Here is a 19,819-nt window from a genome sequence, read left to right as displayed (position 1 = left end):
TCCAATGGTTTTAATTGTATGCCTGATAGCGTGTTATGCATCAAGCAACTTTAAATTGCAAATTACAGAATGCGGTCTGTGCTTCTAGAAGCATGGCGTCAATTTTATCTCTCACCGATGACTGTCTCTTCAAAATTGTTTCTTACATAGACCATCCAGGTTCCTTCCACAGTTTTATTCTCACCTGCAGCAGATTTTCTCAAGTCACTCGAAAAGCAAATAGCATTTTGCATACAAACCTTCTGAGAGCGAAGGCCGAATTTTTTATCAAGAGCTACATTGTCTACGACATTGGCGAAACTGCTAATGAATGTGACAAGTTTGACAAATTAGAAAACTTCCTGCACGAATCTGCAAAGCTAGTAGCGGCAAAGGAAGTACTTACTTATGACAGAGTGATGGATGTTTGGCAAAGAAACGGACCCGTAGCTGCCAAAGTCTTTACCTGGGTCAAAAATCAAATATCAAGTGTTGATTTTTTTTGTAAGCGTCAAAGTGTATCGCTTTATTTACCGAAGTGCGAGCTGAGTATGGTAATCAACTGCTCATTTTACCGTGAAGATCTAAACATTTCGGTAACGTTTGGCGATATTTGCCTTAACTCCGAGGTGTGGAATCGGTATTCACCTCAGGATTACTTGTCTTGGAAAAAAGAAGAAGTTACCCGTGCTGTGCAACCGATGAAGGCAGTGATAGATATTCTTCAGGGAGAACTTGGTGAGACCGTTCCCTCAATAACGCATCACTTCTTCCTTTGGCTCTGTTTCTATTTTCCTGACATGTCAAATTTACTTGGACCAAATAGACTTACTTTCAAAGACACTGCAAGGAACATGAAACCAACTGTAGCATCTGTCCAGTCAGCTATGATCAGTGCCACATGGATCAACAATTTGAAGCTGGTCTTCAAAACCTGGTGTCTGGGTGGGAAAGTGATGAAGAACACGATTCAGTGAATTCCAAGATGATCGCAGAAATGGTCCGTTTATTATCTCAGAGATCGGAAGCAAAAATCCTCGAAAATTTATTGACAAATGCTTCGAGGTTTTGGGACATGTACGACAGCGACATCTCACACGTATTTGGCATGACGAAATTGCCAAAGCGGCTTCAGCTTGACTTACTTCAACAAACATCGGTAGCAGAAAGTACTTACCACCATGTAAATACCTCTGACAGATAGAGTGGTTTTCGTTTGAGTGTCGTAAAACCAAAACCAAAGTAATTACTCTGGCCAATCACATAGGACACAGACAATACATTGAACCAATCAAAACTCGAAGTAATTACATGTGGCTGACGCAAAGCGCGGGAAAATGCATGCGAGCGCGTCACAATTGGCTTTGGTTTTACTTCTGATTGGATGAAAAGGTGGCGCGAATCTTTTAAGCCAATCGCATCGTGTAGAAAGTGCAAAACCAATTACTTTTCGACACTCAAATGAAAACCGCTCTATGTAGAGAGCACAGTTTATTTCGCCTGTCCAGGTGGCCAAGTAATGAATGTGTGTGGCTGGATAAGAGGTTGCAATAATCTTGAGGGAATGCTGGACATACCATACTCGGATTTAAAAATCGAGTTTACTCTACCAGATGGTACAATGTTAAAGTCAGAGTCGGAAAATGATTTTTTTTCAGATGATCCATTAGAAACTGAAAACCTGAGCCCAGTTACAAAACTTCTTCTGGAGGCGTTTAGTCAGAACATTCAGGGACAAAAGCTCCCCCTGGAAGTTGATAATCGGTTCTCGGCTATTTACTTTCTTACTGCCTTGGGATTTCTTTTCTGTATGGACACTGAGCATAGACTTATTCCGCCGCTGTCCGATGAAGAGTGGTTCTCAGATTTTGATGAATCATAAAAACTTATAAGTAACCACTGAATTATGGTGTTAAAAATAGGGTATCTACGTAAAAGATAGTAATGCTGCGGCATGTTCTGTTGATACTGGCATTAGTTAGGCAGTGAGACATAAAAGAATCGAAAATGACATTGAATGTCCTATTTACATGTTGGAAAGTAATAATTACTATCAGTCTAATAGAAAGAACTCGTGGGAACTTTGTTTAGAAAATGATCAAGTGGTTATCAACTCTGGTTTTTCCACAGTAAATTGTGGGAAATGATAGAAATTCAGATTGTTTATCCATATAATTATTTTATATAAGGCGTACTATCTTTTCTCTGCAAACACGATACGTTTCTTGCTGTTTATTGCACTTTTAAATAACAGTTATTTAGGTATATATTTATAGAAAACAACAAAAAACGGAAAAAAAAAGAAAGAAGGAAAAAAAGAGTTGAGTAGGACTAAACCCGGCACCTTCGCCTCGATTAGGCTCTCTTATACGCGGGTGGAAGCTATCGTGTAATTGTACACTGAAATTGAATGAATAAAGTTGAAGTTGAAGTTGAAGTTCGGCTCGACGCGATTACACCTAACCAGTACACCACAGAACTTGATTACGCGACTTTAGGGAAAAGTTTCTAATTTAATGCCTTTTCCATGAAACTTCCGCCAGCAAGATGATCGCCAGTCGCATTAACCGAGCTATTAACAGTTAAAAAACAATGTAAACGCATAATCCATGGCAATGAATGAATGAAAGAACATAATCAGTGATAATTATACTTTTCAAAACGCCGATACACGTTCTCGTCTGCAAAGCAGGACGCAAAATATATGTTTTGTTATCGCGATTTCCACTGTTATTTTGAAGGTAATGGTCAAAATCACATCCATTTTCGGCTCATACAGGCTCTTAAGAATAGCATGGCATGACATTTTCTCACTTTCACATCACCTTCTAGCAAGCTGTTATTTGTATATCCCCCGTAGTGTTGCGGAGTCGAAGAGCAAATGCTCATCTTCTTGCCAATCCCCAAGTTAACCATCGTACTCGTCTGAAAGACTCCTGCGTGTCTTAAATTTGGTAAGACCCTCTAACCGTGCTGTAGAAAATTTGCCACAAAGGAAACTCAGTGTCTGGGCAGCGAACGATGCACTCTCTAACCCACCGAACTTCCCCGTGTTTTTATTTGAGTTGTTCGTGGCGCAATGCATCCTGGTAAAAATGGTGGTTAAATGCAATGCGTTGTGGTAAAAAGTGATGAATTCGAGAATTCGTCCCACCTTATATATTTCCCTTAAATCCTGATTATGTTGCTGCTTGCTCCCTAGGGTCGCTCCGCAGCAATTACAAAGCAGTTTGACTGTGTTTGCTTAAATGCTGCAAATAGGGCTCGTGCTTACAGCGTTTGAGAAGGGCTCTTTACTGAGTATGAAAGTTACCTCTGAAGGTTACGAAATATACGTTACAAGGAAAACTTTCACGATTTTAACCATCTGCTTTTAACTGTAAACTGAAAATGATATTCACTCCATTTTATCTCCCGAAGCACTTGTCTATTCATCGGAAAGTATAATAATAACGATAATGTCAATGATAATGACGATAACGGCGAGGATGACGATGACTACGACGACGACGATGATGATGATGATGATGATGATGATGACAATGATGATGATGCGATGACGATGATGGTGACAATGATGATGATGATGATGATGATGATGATGATGATGATGATGATGATGATGATGATAGTGACAATGATGATGATGATGATGATGACGATGATTATGATATGACGATGGCGATGGCCATGACGATGATGAGCAGTAGCTGCAAAGTTTTCTTTACTTAAAAACAGAGAGTTGATGATGTTCTACCGGGTCTCTGTGTCGAGAAACTGATTTGAGTTGAAATGGAAAATCATACAGAGACGGAACTTTTTATGCCTGTGATATCCGTTGCACAAGGAATTAGTTGTAACTATTATATTGCACTGTAAAGTGACATGAAATTTGCCTGAATTTGCTGGGGGGAAAAGTTAACCCATTCGATCTTGGAGATTTTGCCGAAAAAGGCGTTTTGAAGCTAGTCGAGCGGTTCTCTTGTCACCTTCGCGCTATAAAGAGCTAAAACTTACCACAAAGCCGTTTACAGGTCGTAAACTTTCAGTCATTTTAAGACCCTGAGTGTTGGTCCCGGTCCAAGGAATCGTACCCGCGATTTAATTAATAAATAAACACATAATGAAACCGACTCAATTTTGTAAAGAAAATTGGTCTCGTGTTTGTTTATAATTTTTGAGGACTCAATCTCAGAGGGAAAAAATCTACGTAGCAAGGTGTATAACAAGCAGCAAACTAAACTCGCAGTCGGCAAAGAGAATTGACTATTTGCGCCATGTTCTTGTAGTAAAAAAAACCGCAATAAAATCCACTGAGAATGACCGTCATACCCCATATAAATTCGTTGCTCTTTTCTTTAGCTGAATTACCAGAGGATTAATTAACCAGCAGTCTACTCCGTCTCTTATTCAGGCAACCGCTGTTAAAGCGGTCCTCCTTCCAGATGTCATGCCACGCATTTTTTTTATTTTTCAATTGCGTCTCTGTACACGCATTGCGTGCGTACTGTTCGGCTGAGAGAAACTTGGGGTCTGGCACGAGACGAGTTTACCATCAACATGGCGTCCATTTTGTCTTTGCCAGAAGAGTGTATCTGTAAAATAGTTTCTTTCATTGATCACCCTCGTACTTTTTACAGCGTCGCTCTCACCTGCAAGAGACTTCTTCAAGTAACTAGAAACACAAGATGCGTACTACATGCACGCCTTTTAAAGTTTAAGGCCTTGTATTTTATCCGCCGTTACGATGTTGAGATTGACCTCGATGAGGAAAAGCGTGATAAAATGAGGAAACTAGTTTGTGGTTGTGCACAGCTTACAAAAGCCAGAGAGTTCCTTACCTACGATAAAGTAATCGATTTATGGCAAAAAAACGGGCCTGTGGCTGCGAAACTCTTAACGTGGGTTAGAAACCAACAAGATGGCGATGAAGTATTTTTTCGTGATGACTGGGATGGCTTTATAACCATTAACAAGAATCAAACTTTAACACTGCGGTTACCGGGTGGCGGACAAACTTTAGTGATCGAGACTGACTACGTTGAAGAATATCCCATTGAAGCAGACTCAAAGATAACAATGATCCACATAACAAGTGAAGATTTACAATTGGATGTTACGTTAAAGGAGTTTCACTGCTGGTCTTCAGTTTCATTTCACGAGGATTCTGGTCAGCCCAAATACTTGGATTGTGTTGATTTAGATGATGATGTACATTTATCGAAGTACGATGCTAAATTTGCGCCATTAAGACCAGTAATTCATATTCTTCAAAAAGAACTTGGCAAGACTGTTCCTCCAATAACAAACTATTTCTTTATTTGGCTTTGTTACTTTTTCCCGGACAAATTAAACTTGCATGAAGAACATAAACTCATCTTTAAAGATGCTGCAAGCAACAGAAAGCCCACGTATGCCTCTATTCAGCCTTGCCTTGATGAATACCACAAGGTACAACAGTTTGAAACCACCTTCAGGAAGCTGTTCTCTGAATGGGAGGATGACCAATCAAACGAATCATACAATGCCAAGATGATTGTAGAAACAATCCATTTGTTAGCTCAGAGATCACAAGTAGACACACTTAAAAGTCTGGCAGAATATTTTCTTCAGGCTGATTGAGACAAGCTTACCCTGCAAGCAGAGGTTTCTTTTCAGGCATAGCTCTTAGCATTTATGAAATCGTTTGCATCACTGTTAGTCGTGTAGTTGGGGGTGTAAACAAACCAACTACACGACTGACGCAAACAACTTCATAAATGCTAACAGCGATGTCAGAAAGAAGTGTCTGCTCAAAGCGTAGACGAAACTAAGTGGACCAGCAAGACATAAAGTTTAGAAAATACAATAGTATTGAAACTCTACCTGCATCCACCTTTGTACAACAGCCACTTTTTCATAATGGCCAATTTTCTTAGTCTTAAAGGTGACCACTATGTAGAGGTTGAACTGTATGAAAAATTACAACAAGTACTGTAACAAAAATAAAAGTGCATGGATTGCTTACTGTAATAACATACACAGTAAATTAATGCACGGTTTTGCCACAGGGTACAACTCTGCATTTGGTTGTGTTAAAAGATTTACACTTAAGTTCCGTTGCATTAAAATAAAATCACTGTTACCTACCTTGATTCACCATGGCCATACATTAAAATCTTCTGACGCTGTTCCTACATAGCCTGCGCCACAGACAAAACTAAATTCTGGTTAAGTCCATCTTGTTTTGGGTTTTGTACCAGGATTTGAGTATGCACCATGATTGGCTTAGTAGTTACAAATGCCATTGTCGATTTGCGTATCAAGATGAAAGGAAATTCAGAATGCACTTCTGGTAATATGTTGAGCCTGCTGGGTACCCAGAACAAGCATATTGGCACTGCTTCGCCAGATGCTACTAACCAAGGTTAAATTACGTCTGCAAGGCAGGCTATTCCTGCATAGCTGTCACCCTTAGCTGGTTAAATAAAATGGCCCTAATTCCTTGATGCAGTTAAAACTCCAAATGAAACCACAGGACTGTAAAAATACCAAAATTTTCCCTGACAAAGCACCATTTTTGGAACCTTAAGTCACCACTATTAGGTCATTTTTTTGTGAATTTCCATTGTTTTTAACCCTGTAAGTACCCACTTCACACAGTCTTATTTTGTTCACTGTCCGTGTGTATTATTTGACTCAGAGTATATGAGAAACCTTTAGTGACAACATGGCACTGCTGATTTCGTAACTCAGAAACTGTGTGCCCATAAAATTCTCTTGGAAAAGAGTACTTGTTTCAGACCTGTTCCTGGTAGAGAGATCCTAAGCAGCACCGTAAACTTGGGCATTGTGGGTGACCCCTTATGGGAGGTGCTACTGTACTTGTCTTTCTCCAATAGAGCGGTTTTCACTTGACTGTCGTAAAACCAAAACCAAAGTAAATACACTAGCCAACCAAAGGGCGTAGTAAAACCAAAACCAAACCAATTACTCAATTACTTTCGACAGTCAAGTGAAAACCGCTCTAATTGGATAAAAGTGAAATTATTTTACTTTTATTTTATGGGCTTGTTTTAAAGCATTTGAATGTTAAACTGACCCACCAAGATTAGCACTAGCTACCTGCAAGCTATCAACTTGTAAAAAAGTAAAATCAAGAAAATAAAAATATTGTTGTTCTGGTATAATGTGAATACACATTGACTTTGGACTGATAATTTTTACATATTGTTCAAAGAGTTGCAAGGACCTGTGATTATGCCTACTTCAGCTCGATGTAGTCATGCAAATAACTATAACAAATGTTAATTATCAGAGACCTAAAGGATTTTGACCTTTGTAATAACTATTCACATTAATGTGTTGCTTCTCTTTTCCATGTAGTGATGTGAAAGACACACCCTTGCCTAATCCTTTGAATGAAATCGTAGACCACATCAAGTGAGTAACCTAATGAAGTTTTTATTCAACTTCATCTTAATTATCTGGGTTGGATCCAGGAAGTTTTTTTCCAAATGTCCAAACTTAATATGCTCTCTGCTGACAATTTTTTTCATAGCCTGTTAACAGCGGTATAGCATTTCCAGCCTTTCTTGCTGTTACTCTTTGACTTTTTGGAGTTAATGATTTCTGTGATCAGTTGTAATGCACTCTCATGATCTATTATGTTTCTGGTGTGATGGGTGCATTTAGAGGGTTTGGGCCCCTTTGACCCATCCCCGGGGGGGGGGGGGGGGGGAGTAAACTGCTTGAAAACCATACCCTTCACAGTGGCACATACCTATATAGCCCAAATATGATGGCAGTAGCCCCCCCCCCCCCGACCCATCCTTCCCTGGTTCCGTTGTCCTGTTATTATTACTGCAGCAATGGATAGTCTAATAAGGAAAACTAAACTACCTTATTGGCACTAAATTTCATAGGTACTTAATTTCGCGATTTTAACAAGTAAACATGGGAAAAAGGCATTAAATTTTGCGATTTAAGCATTCTCAACTTCATTCTCTTTTTTTAAAAAGTCTGAACCTTTAAGAAAATTAGGTAAACTGGAACAAGCAATTTGTGAAATCTTTGCAATCTAACCACATTTCACTCACTGAAGATACAAAATGGAGCTTACCAGTAAAACCAGAAAGCAATTTGTGTTTGTTGATACACATCATTGCCATTACATGTCAACTGTTGTTTGAATTTTCTATAATGGGTATTAAATTTTCAGAGCTTTTCAATTTCGTGAGGATTTATTGTTGCTGTTCTTTAATTTTGCGAAATTTAAGGCCCATGAAATTAAGTACCAATTAGGTATAAACAAATTAATATTTGCCTGTATGAAACTTTTAAAATCCCTGAATGTAACACTCTTTGCCTTCCATTCATATCAAAAGTGCTGCTGAAAGCAAAACAATAAAATATTACATTCACTATTTTCACATTGCTTATAATAAATACTCCTTGTGTACCCCCCTCCCCCAACCCCCCTCCCCCCCAAAAAAACTTACTTAACCATTGTTTTCTATTTCTCCTGTGTATCACAGTTGTCCCAAGAGAAAGCAAAAACAATGGTTATGCAAAATTTTGGGAGGTAGACGAGGTGTAATATTCACAAAGTGAAAAAATTGAATTCCTGGAGTTTGGGAATAAGTAAAACTGTCTTAAGTGCAGTCTTCCTCTGCCTTTTTTTTCCTGTGCCAACAGTTTGTGTTCCCTGCTTTTACCATCCTTTTAAATGTGCATGCTGTCACAATAGCCTACACATAACACCATCCCTCCTTCCCAGGCTGAGAGGAAGGTTTGGCCAGAAAGGTAGCTTTGCCACAAAATCTGTGTATATAATATGGTTAATTGTGTTTTGCGTGCTTAAGCTCACCCTTTGGTATCTCTGTAATGGTAACAGATAGAGATGGATTTTTTTAAAATGAAACTAATGTATGAGTTGTATGTTTTAAGGAAATATGTCAAGGAACAGAAAGATCATAAGGATGAGATTTCTAGAGCATCTGGAAGTGCGCTGGATAAAGTGCGAGAAGAGACCTTAGCTCTAAGACAGGTACTCTTCTGACCTAGTAACCTTAGCTCTCTTTCCTTTTATACTTTCTTTATATTGTTCATTATTTGCACTGCTAATTTAGGGGCTGACCATTTAACGTTTGAGAAGCCTATTTCTGTGATTGACATTCCCTCCAACCCCTTCCTATTTTTTGGTGTGAACAGAAAGACAATGTTTTTTGCTTAAGGCTGTTTGCACTATATGCAGCATTTTTTTAAGTTCCCCTCTCCTCGCAATTATGACATGTTTATGGATATTTTTTGCAGGCTTTAGCTCTGGTATCTAACAGTATCCAGAGAGATGGATGTGCTGTCGAGAACCTCAAAATGGATGTATCACAGGTGCAGTACTAAATGTCTTCAAAAATATGTAGAAAGAGTCGCCAAGGAAGAAAAAGTGCTAGTTTGATATTTCTTTGTTTAAGAAGAGTACAGGTTAATGGGGGCCATGAGGGCAAGAGATATAATTGTTTTAGTAAAATCCAACAAGTTGGTTAAAAATATCAAGACAAAACAACTTTAGCTAACAAAACGCGATTCAGCCGCCATTCTTTTGGTTTTCACAGCCGACGCTTTTCGCTACTAGTGGGCTATAACATATAGCCTAGTAGTAACTCAACTAATCAGAACGTAGCATTGATAATAACCCACTAGTTGAATTTTACTAATAAATGATAGACTCTATCAATCAATCACGATTGTAACACTTCATTAGGACTGATTCGGGATGGTTTATTCACGTCTTGGATTTGTTTTTTTCTTGGCTGCATGACCTACAACTTCTTATACTTGAGCTTTTCCAGTTTGCATTTTAGTTTTTTATGGAGAACTGATACCAATACCACCATCTTCGCTAAATCCAGTAATAGTCTATGAGCCCCAACCTCGAACCCAGGGTTCTTTCCTACCCGTCCCTACGGAGCGAGAGAGACGGGTAGGAGAGAGAACCTGGGAACGAGGTTTTATAGGCCCCTCCTGTCAGATAAGCCCTCGGTCGCTATTAAGCCCCTCCCCAAACAGTTAAGAAACAAAGAAAAAGACTAAATCGAAACCCTCCGTTGCGTAGGAATTACCGCTTATGGTGAGTTTAAACGGCTGCCGGAAGTAGAGCTGTCCGCTTCCCTGAGTTTCCTTCTTTTTCTTTTTTGCTTTGCAAAACGAATGAATGAATGACTTAATTTAAACACGGTCATCTCATCAGCACTGCAAACACTATTTTTGATAAAAATCTAACTACTATAATACATTAACATTATTCAGTAAAGACTGAGAGTAGGTAAATATATGTAGTCTGTGTTATAATGGAGGTTCGATTGTATGACCCATGGGCGGAAATACAGTCGAACCTCCACTAACGGCCACCTCTCTACAACGGCTATTTTTTTTTTTTTTGGCGGACAGTTCATACATTCACTCTTGTTTCAACCTCTCTACAGAGGCCACCTTTTTCTGTCCCCAAGGTGGCCGTTTTACAAAGATTCAACTGTATCAAAACTCTACGCGAACCTTACCTCGCAATTCAGCAAATTTGATTCCATCACATGTGAACCACAAAGGTCCTATTTTTGCACGATTTGTATTTTAGGAGCTGAAGAATTCTGAAATTGCTCAGAGAACGAACGACATTCCTCCAGCGCTACAGCACGAAAATACGGCACCACAGGAGTATTTTCAACGTCTGGTGGAGACATTTGAAGAAAGGATGCTGATGTATAGAAAGCAGATTGAAATCATGGAGAGTCACATGGCGTCACTATCACAAGGCCAAACGCTAACTCCCCAAGGTGCGAAATAAGCTGAGGCAGGGGTATATATCCAAGAAATGGTGTCATGCTCACCCACTGATTTCTGAAATTGCCGCAGAAACCCTGCCACAGCTTTGCTTACTTGCATTGTCCCTATGTTTTACATTATGTATCTTTTATAAACGTCTAAACGTTTTGACTTTTTAAGCACATTTCATTCATTGTTGTAATGTCAGTTGTTGTTTAATTAAGGTAGCTTAAACGACGGCGACGACAGCATATGCTCTACTAGCCCGCGGCGACAAACTACCACCACATTGTTTCCCCCCAAACAGGAAAGCCCCTCAAAATCTCACTAATGCTGCCAGTTTGGCCTTCGAGTAGTCGCATGAACGGGTTTCATTGTTTTTTTCTATGTCCTGTTGTTAACTTTGGGCTTTTAAGGTGACTCGACCCAGTTTTTTTTTTTTTTTTTTTTTTTTTTTTGGGGGGGGGGGGGGGGTACCATCCTACTTTGAAGCTCTCTGGTATCCCCACCTTTACTTTTATCGTAAGTCTAACACATAGAATGGATAACATATAGATCAATCTACAATATAACATAAAATTTTTGGCGATCGGAGTAGATGTCACGTGGTTATAATGCCACGCCCGTTTGAGGTCTGAGTCGAAAATCTGCTGTTGCCGGCATTTTTTTGTGAAAATCTCTCGGCTACACGTAGTGCGCATTAGGGGTGTTCATGTCTTAGACGTTGCGTGACGGGAATCCCTTCTATTTTCTCATACAAAATTATCATATCTCGGTGAACATTCGGAAGTCAGCCAAGCGCGGTCATTGCACGCGTGCTGAACAAGAATGTTGTATCATGACAGACTAGAAACAATAGAAAACTCCCAAAGCACAAACTCAGCCAAAACGCTAAAAATCTTCAATGTTTACTCAAGTGTGGGCTTATAGAAGATAATGTCAGTTTTTCAATGATCATGAAATTCAGAATCCGGGTAGTTAGTTAATCAATTGAGGCCCTGAAAAAGTTTGAAGGAAAAAAAACTACGAATTTTTAAGAAAATGCTTTTTTCGTGAGAAGGACTCTTAAACGCTGACAAACGTCAACAACTAGCTGAAACTATAATTTGTATATGTTTGCATTGCTCGAAATCGCGCGCATTCACAAGGCCCTAAAGTTTTTTTGCTGACTTGCAAGGACCCATCTGTTATAAAGATCCCCAAAATAAAGGGATAAATCTCATAGTTTATTAGATATAATCGTGTAAAGTTGGCTTTTCATTTTCGCATAAATTCTGAACTAAATTTGGAAACCGCTGAATTTCTCGAACTGGGTCTTTGCGATTATTGTGAAACTCTGTTCAGCGCAAGACACTAATGCACACTATGTGTAGCCGAGAGATTTTCACAAAAAAATGCCGGCAACAGCAGATTTTCGACTCAGACCTCAAAGGGGCGTGGCATTATAACCACGTGGCATTTACTCCGATCGCCAAACATTTTATGTTATATTGTAGATTGGTCTATATGTTATCCATTCTATGTGTTAGACTTACGATAAAAGTAAAGGTGGGGATACCAGAGAGCTTCAAAGTAGGATGGTACCCCCTCAAAAAAAAACTTGGTCGAGTCACCTTAATTGAATTTGTTAACCCTTCTTCACCCTTATTATTTTCTAGATCTTTCTGATGTCATGCACAAGCTCCATGAAACATTTATCGCCTTAGCAGCACAGCTTCATGAAATTCACGAAGCCGTCAAGGTAAAGCCTGGTTTCGTTATAAGGCAACCAGCTAACCCGTTTTAGGGAAGGTAGTCGGAAAAAAAAACGAGCAAAAAAGAAAGCGAGCGCAGAAAGAGGAAAGACAGAGGACCGGGAAGAAAGGTGGAATGGAGAGGACTTTTCCGCCCTGTTTTTTCCCAGTCCTTGTCTGTTGTGTCCAGGCAATGATGATTTCCTTTGCCTAGGCCCTATACGGTGTTTTCCCACGCTTTTTCGGTCAATTCTCTTTGGTGACGTAACCGAGGAAAACAGGTGGACCACGTGTCACGAAACGTATCGGCCGCGCAAAATAATGAGGCTTTGAGGACTGGGTAATTATTTCCCTAAATTGTCCCGATTACTCCCCAACACGTCAGAATTATATACATATGATCGTCGTGTTCGCCTGAAAACAGCTTGAGGCGGAGCAGACGATGAAGTGGGAACTACGCTTTAGGTTTTGGTATATTTAAGCAAACAGGACTCATAGAAGTCCTAAAAAAGGATCCACATTGTACGAGCTCTGAACAAAGAAAACATCAGTTTAATAATTATGCTGCAGACTAAACCTTTACCCATAAATTAGTTCAGCTTTCGCTTTAAAAGGACACTTATGTTGTCATCAGGAGTAATGTGAATGAAAAACAAACAGATTTATTGTATCAGTAGCAACAAAAAATGTTCTCGTGTTTTTTGTTTGTTTTGTTTTTGTTGTTGTTGTTGTTGTTTTTTCTTTTTTTTAAGAAATACCCTGGGCACGCACTTAAGTTATTTACCGTGGTCTCTTACCGCGGATAATGATTTGGAAGTGAATCGCAACTTAAATAATAAACCTAACCTTTTCAACTAGTTTTAAGGAGTATTGAATAATATTCGATTTTTTTCCTTTTAAGAATTCTCGTGAAAATCATACAAAGACGTCTCTTGATCGTACACTATTAACCTTTCTTTCTTTTTTCATCTGAAATCATTTTTTGTTTCTTTTTTCTCCCGAGGATATTAGCTTATTATTCAAGATGATATAAATCTAAGATTATGTTGTTTAAATTCTTTCTCCATATAGTCTTTTGGAGACTCCGATATTATTGCGCTTTTCAAAAACACACGAACTCTGAAGTTCAAAAGTCGCCTTCACAACTGGGCGTTTTTCACTGCCGTCAATCATAATTACGATCACGAGCAACGAACCTTAAAACACAAACACACAAAACGGATTGAAATCCACCAATCACAAACCATGACCTTTTAAATCCGTTGAAGTAAACTTCTGTTTCCTAAGAGATCCGCTAAGATAACTGACTGCAGCGAAAAGTGCAAACGTCAGTTGGCTTTTGAACCTCAGGATTCGCGTGTTTATGAAAAGCGCAGTAAGAACTTGGAGTTCTTCTCCATGCTTACGCAAAGATGATTAAGGCTAGAAAATGGTGAGTATCTGAAACATTTTTTGATTATTGCACCAGGTTCAAAAGGAACAATATCTTAACTACAGAAGAGCTTATTTCAAGGACACCACAGATGTATTTTCAAGCGTCTTAAAGGATCTATCGAAGACAAGTAAGAATATTGTCCATGTTGTAGTTTAATTTTATCCTTGCTTTGAAATTCATTTTTCTTCTTACGTGCCTTATTTTTGGCTATATCAGATATCAGAATGTCCATTTATCACTTCAGACGATTTTAAATTTTATTATTTAAGGCACTGACTCGCTTCTAAATTTTTCTGCGATTGGCGCTTTAACTTTCTTCTTATTCTTTTTGTTCCTTAGGTGCAGAATTTAGCCTTGGTCCCAATCCTTTTCGTGTATTATCCAATAATTCAGCGTCTGCTTCGTCAACCGCCACAAATATATCAGGTATTGAATTTACTGGATACTTGGTACGTGTGTTCTATTGAAAGCGGCTTACAGCATGTTGTAACAATAATGGCAATGTCATGATTCCTTTTTACCTGTAATTGCCTGCAAGGGTTTTTCCACTGCGTCCAAAGTTCTTTTGCCCTCCATGGTAGATTTTGATCAATTAAGGTTTCTGGAAAACTGTCGACCTACCCCTCCCCAAAGCTAACATTAACACTTACTTCTCATTAAGGGCAAAATGATGGCTTAGGATAGGGGTAGGTGTACAGTTTCTCAGAAACGTAAATCGATCCGTAGATTTCATGACCCATTACCCCTCTCTGCTCACCCAATGAGCTTCAAGAATTTCGCAAAAGGCACCAAGTTTGAACATTAAAACCCAGTATACTGGGACATCTTGCAAAAAAGCCAAGAAGAGTTCGAAGGTGATTTCCACCAATTTACAAAAATTGCGGGGTGGGAGGAGGGGGAGGTCGCCAGTTTGCCTGTACATCTACATCGTAACTTAGCAAAGGCTGTTTATCACGCCGAGAACTATAGAAATCTTGTGGAATTGCTTATAAGTGATAAAGCGGACTTGATAACAATTTTGGTACATTTTTGTTACCCTAGGGATTGGCAGTTTTCAGACAAACCCTTCCGGTTTAACAGGTTCTTTGGGGGCAGCAGGAACATCGTCTCTGGGAAATCCATTTGGCACCACCACAGGACTCGGCGGTACCAGTCTAACATCAGGCTCCACATTTGGAATGCCTCTTGGTACCAACACGTTAGGAGCCACGGGTCTCGGAGCGACCACTGGATTTGGGACCCCAAGTCTTACGGGAGGATTTGGTACCCCTGCCCTTGGGTCCTCCACAGGAGGAGCTTTTGCCTCCACAGGAACAGGACTTGGGGGAACCGGTTTTGGCACCGGGACTTCAGCGTTTACTGCACAACCGAAGTTTCAGCTTCAAAGGCCACCGGCTGGTAACAAGCGAGGGAAAAGGAGATGAAACAAGAAGGATATATGTTGATTTAAGCAAGGAATTTAAGCTACTCGTGTTGAACATAGTATACTCGATCTACCTACGAATGCATAAGGTTCTCTAGACGGTTTTGATCTAATACCCAGCATGTTGCAGTGTAGCGCGTAAACGAAAAACTTGAAGGAGGTTCAATATTAACGTTTACGGGCGACTTTTCATACAACGCCTTTATTTTATTTTCGCAAGTAAATTATACGTCCATACGCGTGTAAAAATAACTCCACAGTGGAAATCCACCTTAACAGCAGAATGTTAGAGCAACCTCAGTCCGAATTTCTGCGCGAAAATATAAGGTAGCAAAGTTGACGATTAGTTCAGCAAACAATGGCGAGCCTGCACGGCGTTTAGAATCGTGAATCCGTGAAGCGTGGACGCGTGGCCCGCTATATAAGGAGCGCTAAATATCTTGCCTCTTCTTAAGCGCGTGAATCAAGATCCACGTTCGGATCATGATTCACGTTCGCCTGCAAAACGCATCTGAAAAGTAATGCCTGTTCTACAGGCGTTAGCTTTTGGTTGGTTTACCGTAAACGTACATATTTGTTGAGCGAGCGGCGACGTCCCAAGACAAGTCGGTGCATGAGGCGATTCGGCGATTTGTTTGTAATCTCCACCGCCTGTAGCAACGCCTTGCGCGAAGGCCAACGCGAATTTAGCGCAAAACGCCAACAAGAGAGCTGTAGCAGGCTAGTAACCATTCGCCAGCTCGATTTTTACGTGGATTGCTGTTAAGATCGTTTTCAGCTGTGTCGCTCGAACAGAAATGACTAACTGTATTGTGAAGGTGTGTATTTAAGTACTTAGTACTTAGTACTAAGTAGTTTGTGTTGTCTAACCTTTAAATGATATCCTTGAACTTGTGATACTCAGGCCAATGAGCATACTGTCAGGCGCCCGATCGCAAGTTACGTGTTACCACACTCACCCGTTTTAATCATTTTCTCCTTTATAGCAGGGGCTTTATTCACGCGTACGCGCTCCCTCGCGTACATTAAAAGAGCATTATTTAAAAGTAAAGTTAAGCATTTCGGTTGAAAAAAATAGATACTATAGTGGAACCTCTCCTTTGGGACACTTCCATTCAGAGTACACAAAATTTGGTCCCGGAGAAATGTTCATATAATCTTTGTATTTGTTACCTCCATTGAAGGGACACCTCTATTCAGGGGAAAGGGACACTTTTTCTGGGCCCAAAAAACCTGGATTTAACTTCCAATCAGGGGACACCTTAGTAATCAAAAAGTGATTTAGTTTAAGTGTTCATTAGTCACAATGACGAGTGCTTTCCAGAGACTGCTTTCAAAAATGAATTAACTCATGTACTGCACTTGTGGTAATTCAGCACACTACATAGCCTCCCACGCAAACGTTCTTAGGGGTTGGTCACGCGTTCCTACAAATGATTGCGTGACGAACCCGTAAGAACGTCTGCGTGGGAATCTACACACTACATTGCAGAGATAAGTTATTCATCATCTTTTTTGCATTATCTATCTTCTCTAAATAATGACTGCAACAGATTCCACAGCCTGCGAGAGCAGACGCCTTTTTCAGCTCAAATAAAAATATTTTATTTGTTTATTCATTTTTTTAACAAGCCTCAGCCCAACCTACATTCAGGGAACACTTGCCTTGATCCCGAGGGTATCCCCTGAATAGGGGTTCCAGTGTAATTGATAAAATGAATAGGCCTTTGCCGAGTTCCCGCGGGCATCTGTATCAAAACGAGGTTAAGTGCTCAGCCTTTGATCTGAAATGATTTTTCATTCTCATGCAAACAAAACTCATTTTCACAAGAAAGGTTTTGCACTTGGCCTCAATTTGAAAGTGAGGGTTTTTGGAACTCGGAAGTGGCCTATTTCTATGGTATCCGCGGTGTTCCGTTCACTTGACTTACCAGTTATTTAGCTCACAGAGAACAGTCAATTAACAATGTCGTGTTTGAGTTTCCCTAAGACTCTCTTCTTTGGCTCTCTCCCGGGGGCTCTCTCCTCTTTTCCTCTTCAAGTCACCTCTCATTAATCCTCTTTGCATATGATACTAATATATTCGTACCTCATTAAGACTTAGCTACTTACACAAATTTTAATCGAGAGCTCTTTCTTGTTTCCTCTTACTTTAATGCAAATATACTCACTTTCCACCCTGAAAAGTCTACCTTCATTACTCTTACTTGTTATTTTATCCACAGCGCAAACACATTATCGCATCAGTACAAACATGTTAATACATAATTCTCCTATAGTATGTGTGCAGAAGGCATATTTCGTGGAAACTCCACATCTCTGCTATCTACGATAGTCTAAAGTTTTAGAAATTTTCCGTAAATCAAGACGATATCCACCTTCGGATACCTTAAAAGCTTTTTTATAATTCTCTCTTACCATATGTCAACTCTGCAATCTGGTGTAATCCGTGTAATAGCCTGCGTAGCTGGCGGGATTGGAGGGGGTGCGCCGGAGCTGCGAGAAGTTTGGGAGCACGTTAAATCGAAACTTTCCCTCGCAGCTTAGCCTAAGAAACTAGCTGACATTTCGCAACGCCAGCACTGGTTTCCCCGCGAAATGACGTCTGAGAAACGACCGCAGAAATTCCATACTGATGACCCGTCACTACCTAGATCTGGGTGGTGCTCCCGATTGGTGGAAAACTTGCATCATCCAATCAGAAGTACTACCCAGATCTGGGTAGTGACGCGTCATTAGTATAGAATTTCTGCAATCGTTTGTCAGACGTCATTTCGCGGGGCAACCAGTGGTGGCGTCGCGAAATGTGAGCTGTTTTCTCAGGTTACTCGCGGCTCCTCCGCCGAGAAACGTACAAATTCTAAGCCTCTCTCCAACAAGCTTAATATTTTTTCTCTGTATTCAATCTTTAAATTCCATGTCACCTGCTTTGTAACTTTCAATAACTCTCCAGGGGTAGGGTGGGTGGGATCCGAACCATCCTCAAAATATCGGACAACTGTAACTTCGTCACTAAACACAACAGACGAAAGTTTCAGAGATGTGTATCATCTAAGCAAGGGTTTACGTAGTAGAGACTAATGAAGTGGCGAGGAAGAAGGGAAATTATTTGCATCAATAAGGGTGTGCACAAGTTGGACCCACCCTCCCCCCCCTTCCCTTAAGGAAAATTTCTCGACCCGCCCCTTTTTTACCAGCTGCTCTTTCCACGAATTTACTTTGTTTGGATAAATAAATTAGCATTTCTGATAGAGGATAAACACACCTAACTTTCTACGTTTGGAATGAATGTACGCAAAGTTCTAAATTAAAGTTTTAAATAATTTAAGATGAAATTTAAACATTTAAAAGGATGTTTACCCGTTTAATTTTTTATGGAAGTGCTATGGACGGTCATTCCAAACGTGAAGTGTTAGAAATATTTAATTTGAATAACAAAAATGTTATTACTCAATTTCTTTTCTTAAACCCGCCACCATTTCGTCAATTATGTACGATTTTTTAGCAAAATGGTGACGTGACATATCACGTGACTTACTGACACAATATATATATTTTAAAATGTTAAGGGCGATGAGTCCTTTATGTGTGCCAAATTTTGGTTCAGCTCCGAAATTATAGCCAATAAATCATTTTCCACAGGTGCTGACCCCTGAGTCCCAGGCCTCAAATTACTAGAGGATCCTCCTTCCGACGCTCTTATCAACACGCTATCTTGTTCGTCAACACGCAATCTTCATTTGTAACAAAAACACAGCCATGGGTTTCGCCTTACATATTGTTCAGCCTTCGCCAAAGTCAGCCCCAACATTCTTAAAATAAAAAATTCCTTATACAAAAGAGTAGAAGGTGAAATACCTAGTCCCTAGGCCTTTTACCACACATTGTCTATGCTCCGGGGTCCTGAGGACAACAGAGCAACTTTGAGACCTTACTCATTAGCATTTTAATTATACAGCTGGCCCGGCCCGGCCCCAGTTGTTCAAAAGGTGGATAACCCTATCCACTGGATAAGCCTCTATCCACTGAAAAGCGCAATTGGTTTCCCTAATTTTTATCTGCTGGATAGTGATTTATCCGGTAAATAGCACTAACCAACGTTTGAACAACCGGGACCTGGAAGTTAATCCGATACTGTCAGCATAACTATTATCCTTTAAGTTTTATAACTGACCAATTAAGGATTTATTTGGATAGTTTTAAATATGACTTTAATATTGGAAAAAGCAAACCGTCCAATTAAAGAAAAATAGGACAGCTTGTATGAGCCAATCAAATCCAAGAAAATACAACAGATAATAGAAAGTAGCCAATCAGCTTAAAGCATTGCGTCACGGCGGGAAACGGGACATGCTGCTTTGACATGAGGGAAGGTGAATTCATTTAAGTGTGCCTGGTCATTTGCGAATAACAAGAAAATATTATAATAAAATAAAGTATGAATGTTTC

General features: G+C 39.8%; 2 protein-coding genes across 3 annotated transcripts in view; both read left to right on the top strand.

Moving 5' to 3' along the window:
- LOC140947828 (uncharacterized) overlaps positions 1-19,819 on the top strand; it is a 54,337-nt gene that overhangs the window by 12,271 nt on the left and 22,247 nt on the right. Inside the window, exons 2-9 of one of the 2 annotated variants that reach the window (XM_073397029.1) lie at positions 7,345-7,401; positions 8,908-9,007; positions 9,274-9,348; positions 10,592-10,790; positions 12,438-12,520; positions 13,981-14,074; positions 14,287-14,373; positions 14,989-16,802. In XM_073397029.1, the coding sequence (XP_073253130.1) occupies positions 7,345-7,401; positions 8,908-9,007; positions 9,274-9,348; positions 10,592-10,790; positions 12,438-12,520; positions 13,981-14,074; positions 14,287-14,373; positions 14,989-15,371 (1,078 nt within the window). In that variant the 3' untranslated portion in view covers positions 15,372-16,802. Of the gene's footprint in view, positions 1-7,344; positions 7,402-8,907; positions 9,008-9,273; positions 9,349-10,591; positions 10,791-12,437; positions 12,521-13,980; positions 14,075-14,286; positions 14,374-14,988; positions 16,803-19,819 lie in introns of those variants that run through there. The other variant, XM_073397030.1, reaches the window with a different exon arrangement.
- LOC140947831 (uncharacterized) lies at positions 4,503-6,204 on the top strand. The gene has a single exon (XM_073397033.1). It carries the CDS (start codon positions 4,540-4,542, stop codon positions 5,599-5,601), a length of 1,062 nt encoding a protein of 353 aa, XP_073253134.1. The 5' UTR covers positions 4,503-4,539; the 3' UTR covers positions 5,602-6,204.

This window comes from Porites lutea, chromosome 9 (genome assembly GCF_958299795.1).
Source record: "Porites lutea chromosome 9, jaPorLute2.1, whole genome shotgun sequence".
NCBI lineage: Eukaryota > Metazoa > Cnidaria > Anthozoa > Scleractinia > Poritidae > Porites > Porites lutea.
Note: the sequence above shows the minus strand (reverse complement) of the source record. Positions and strands in the feature narration are given on the sequence as shown.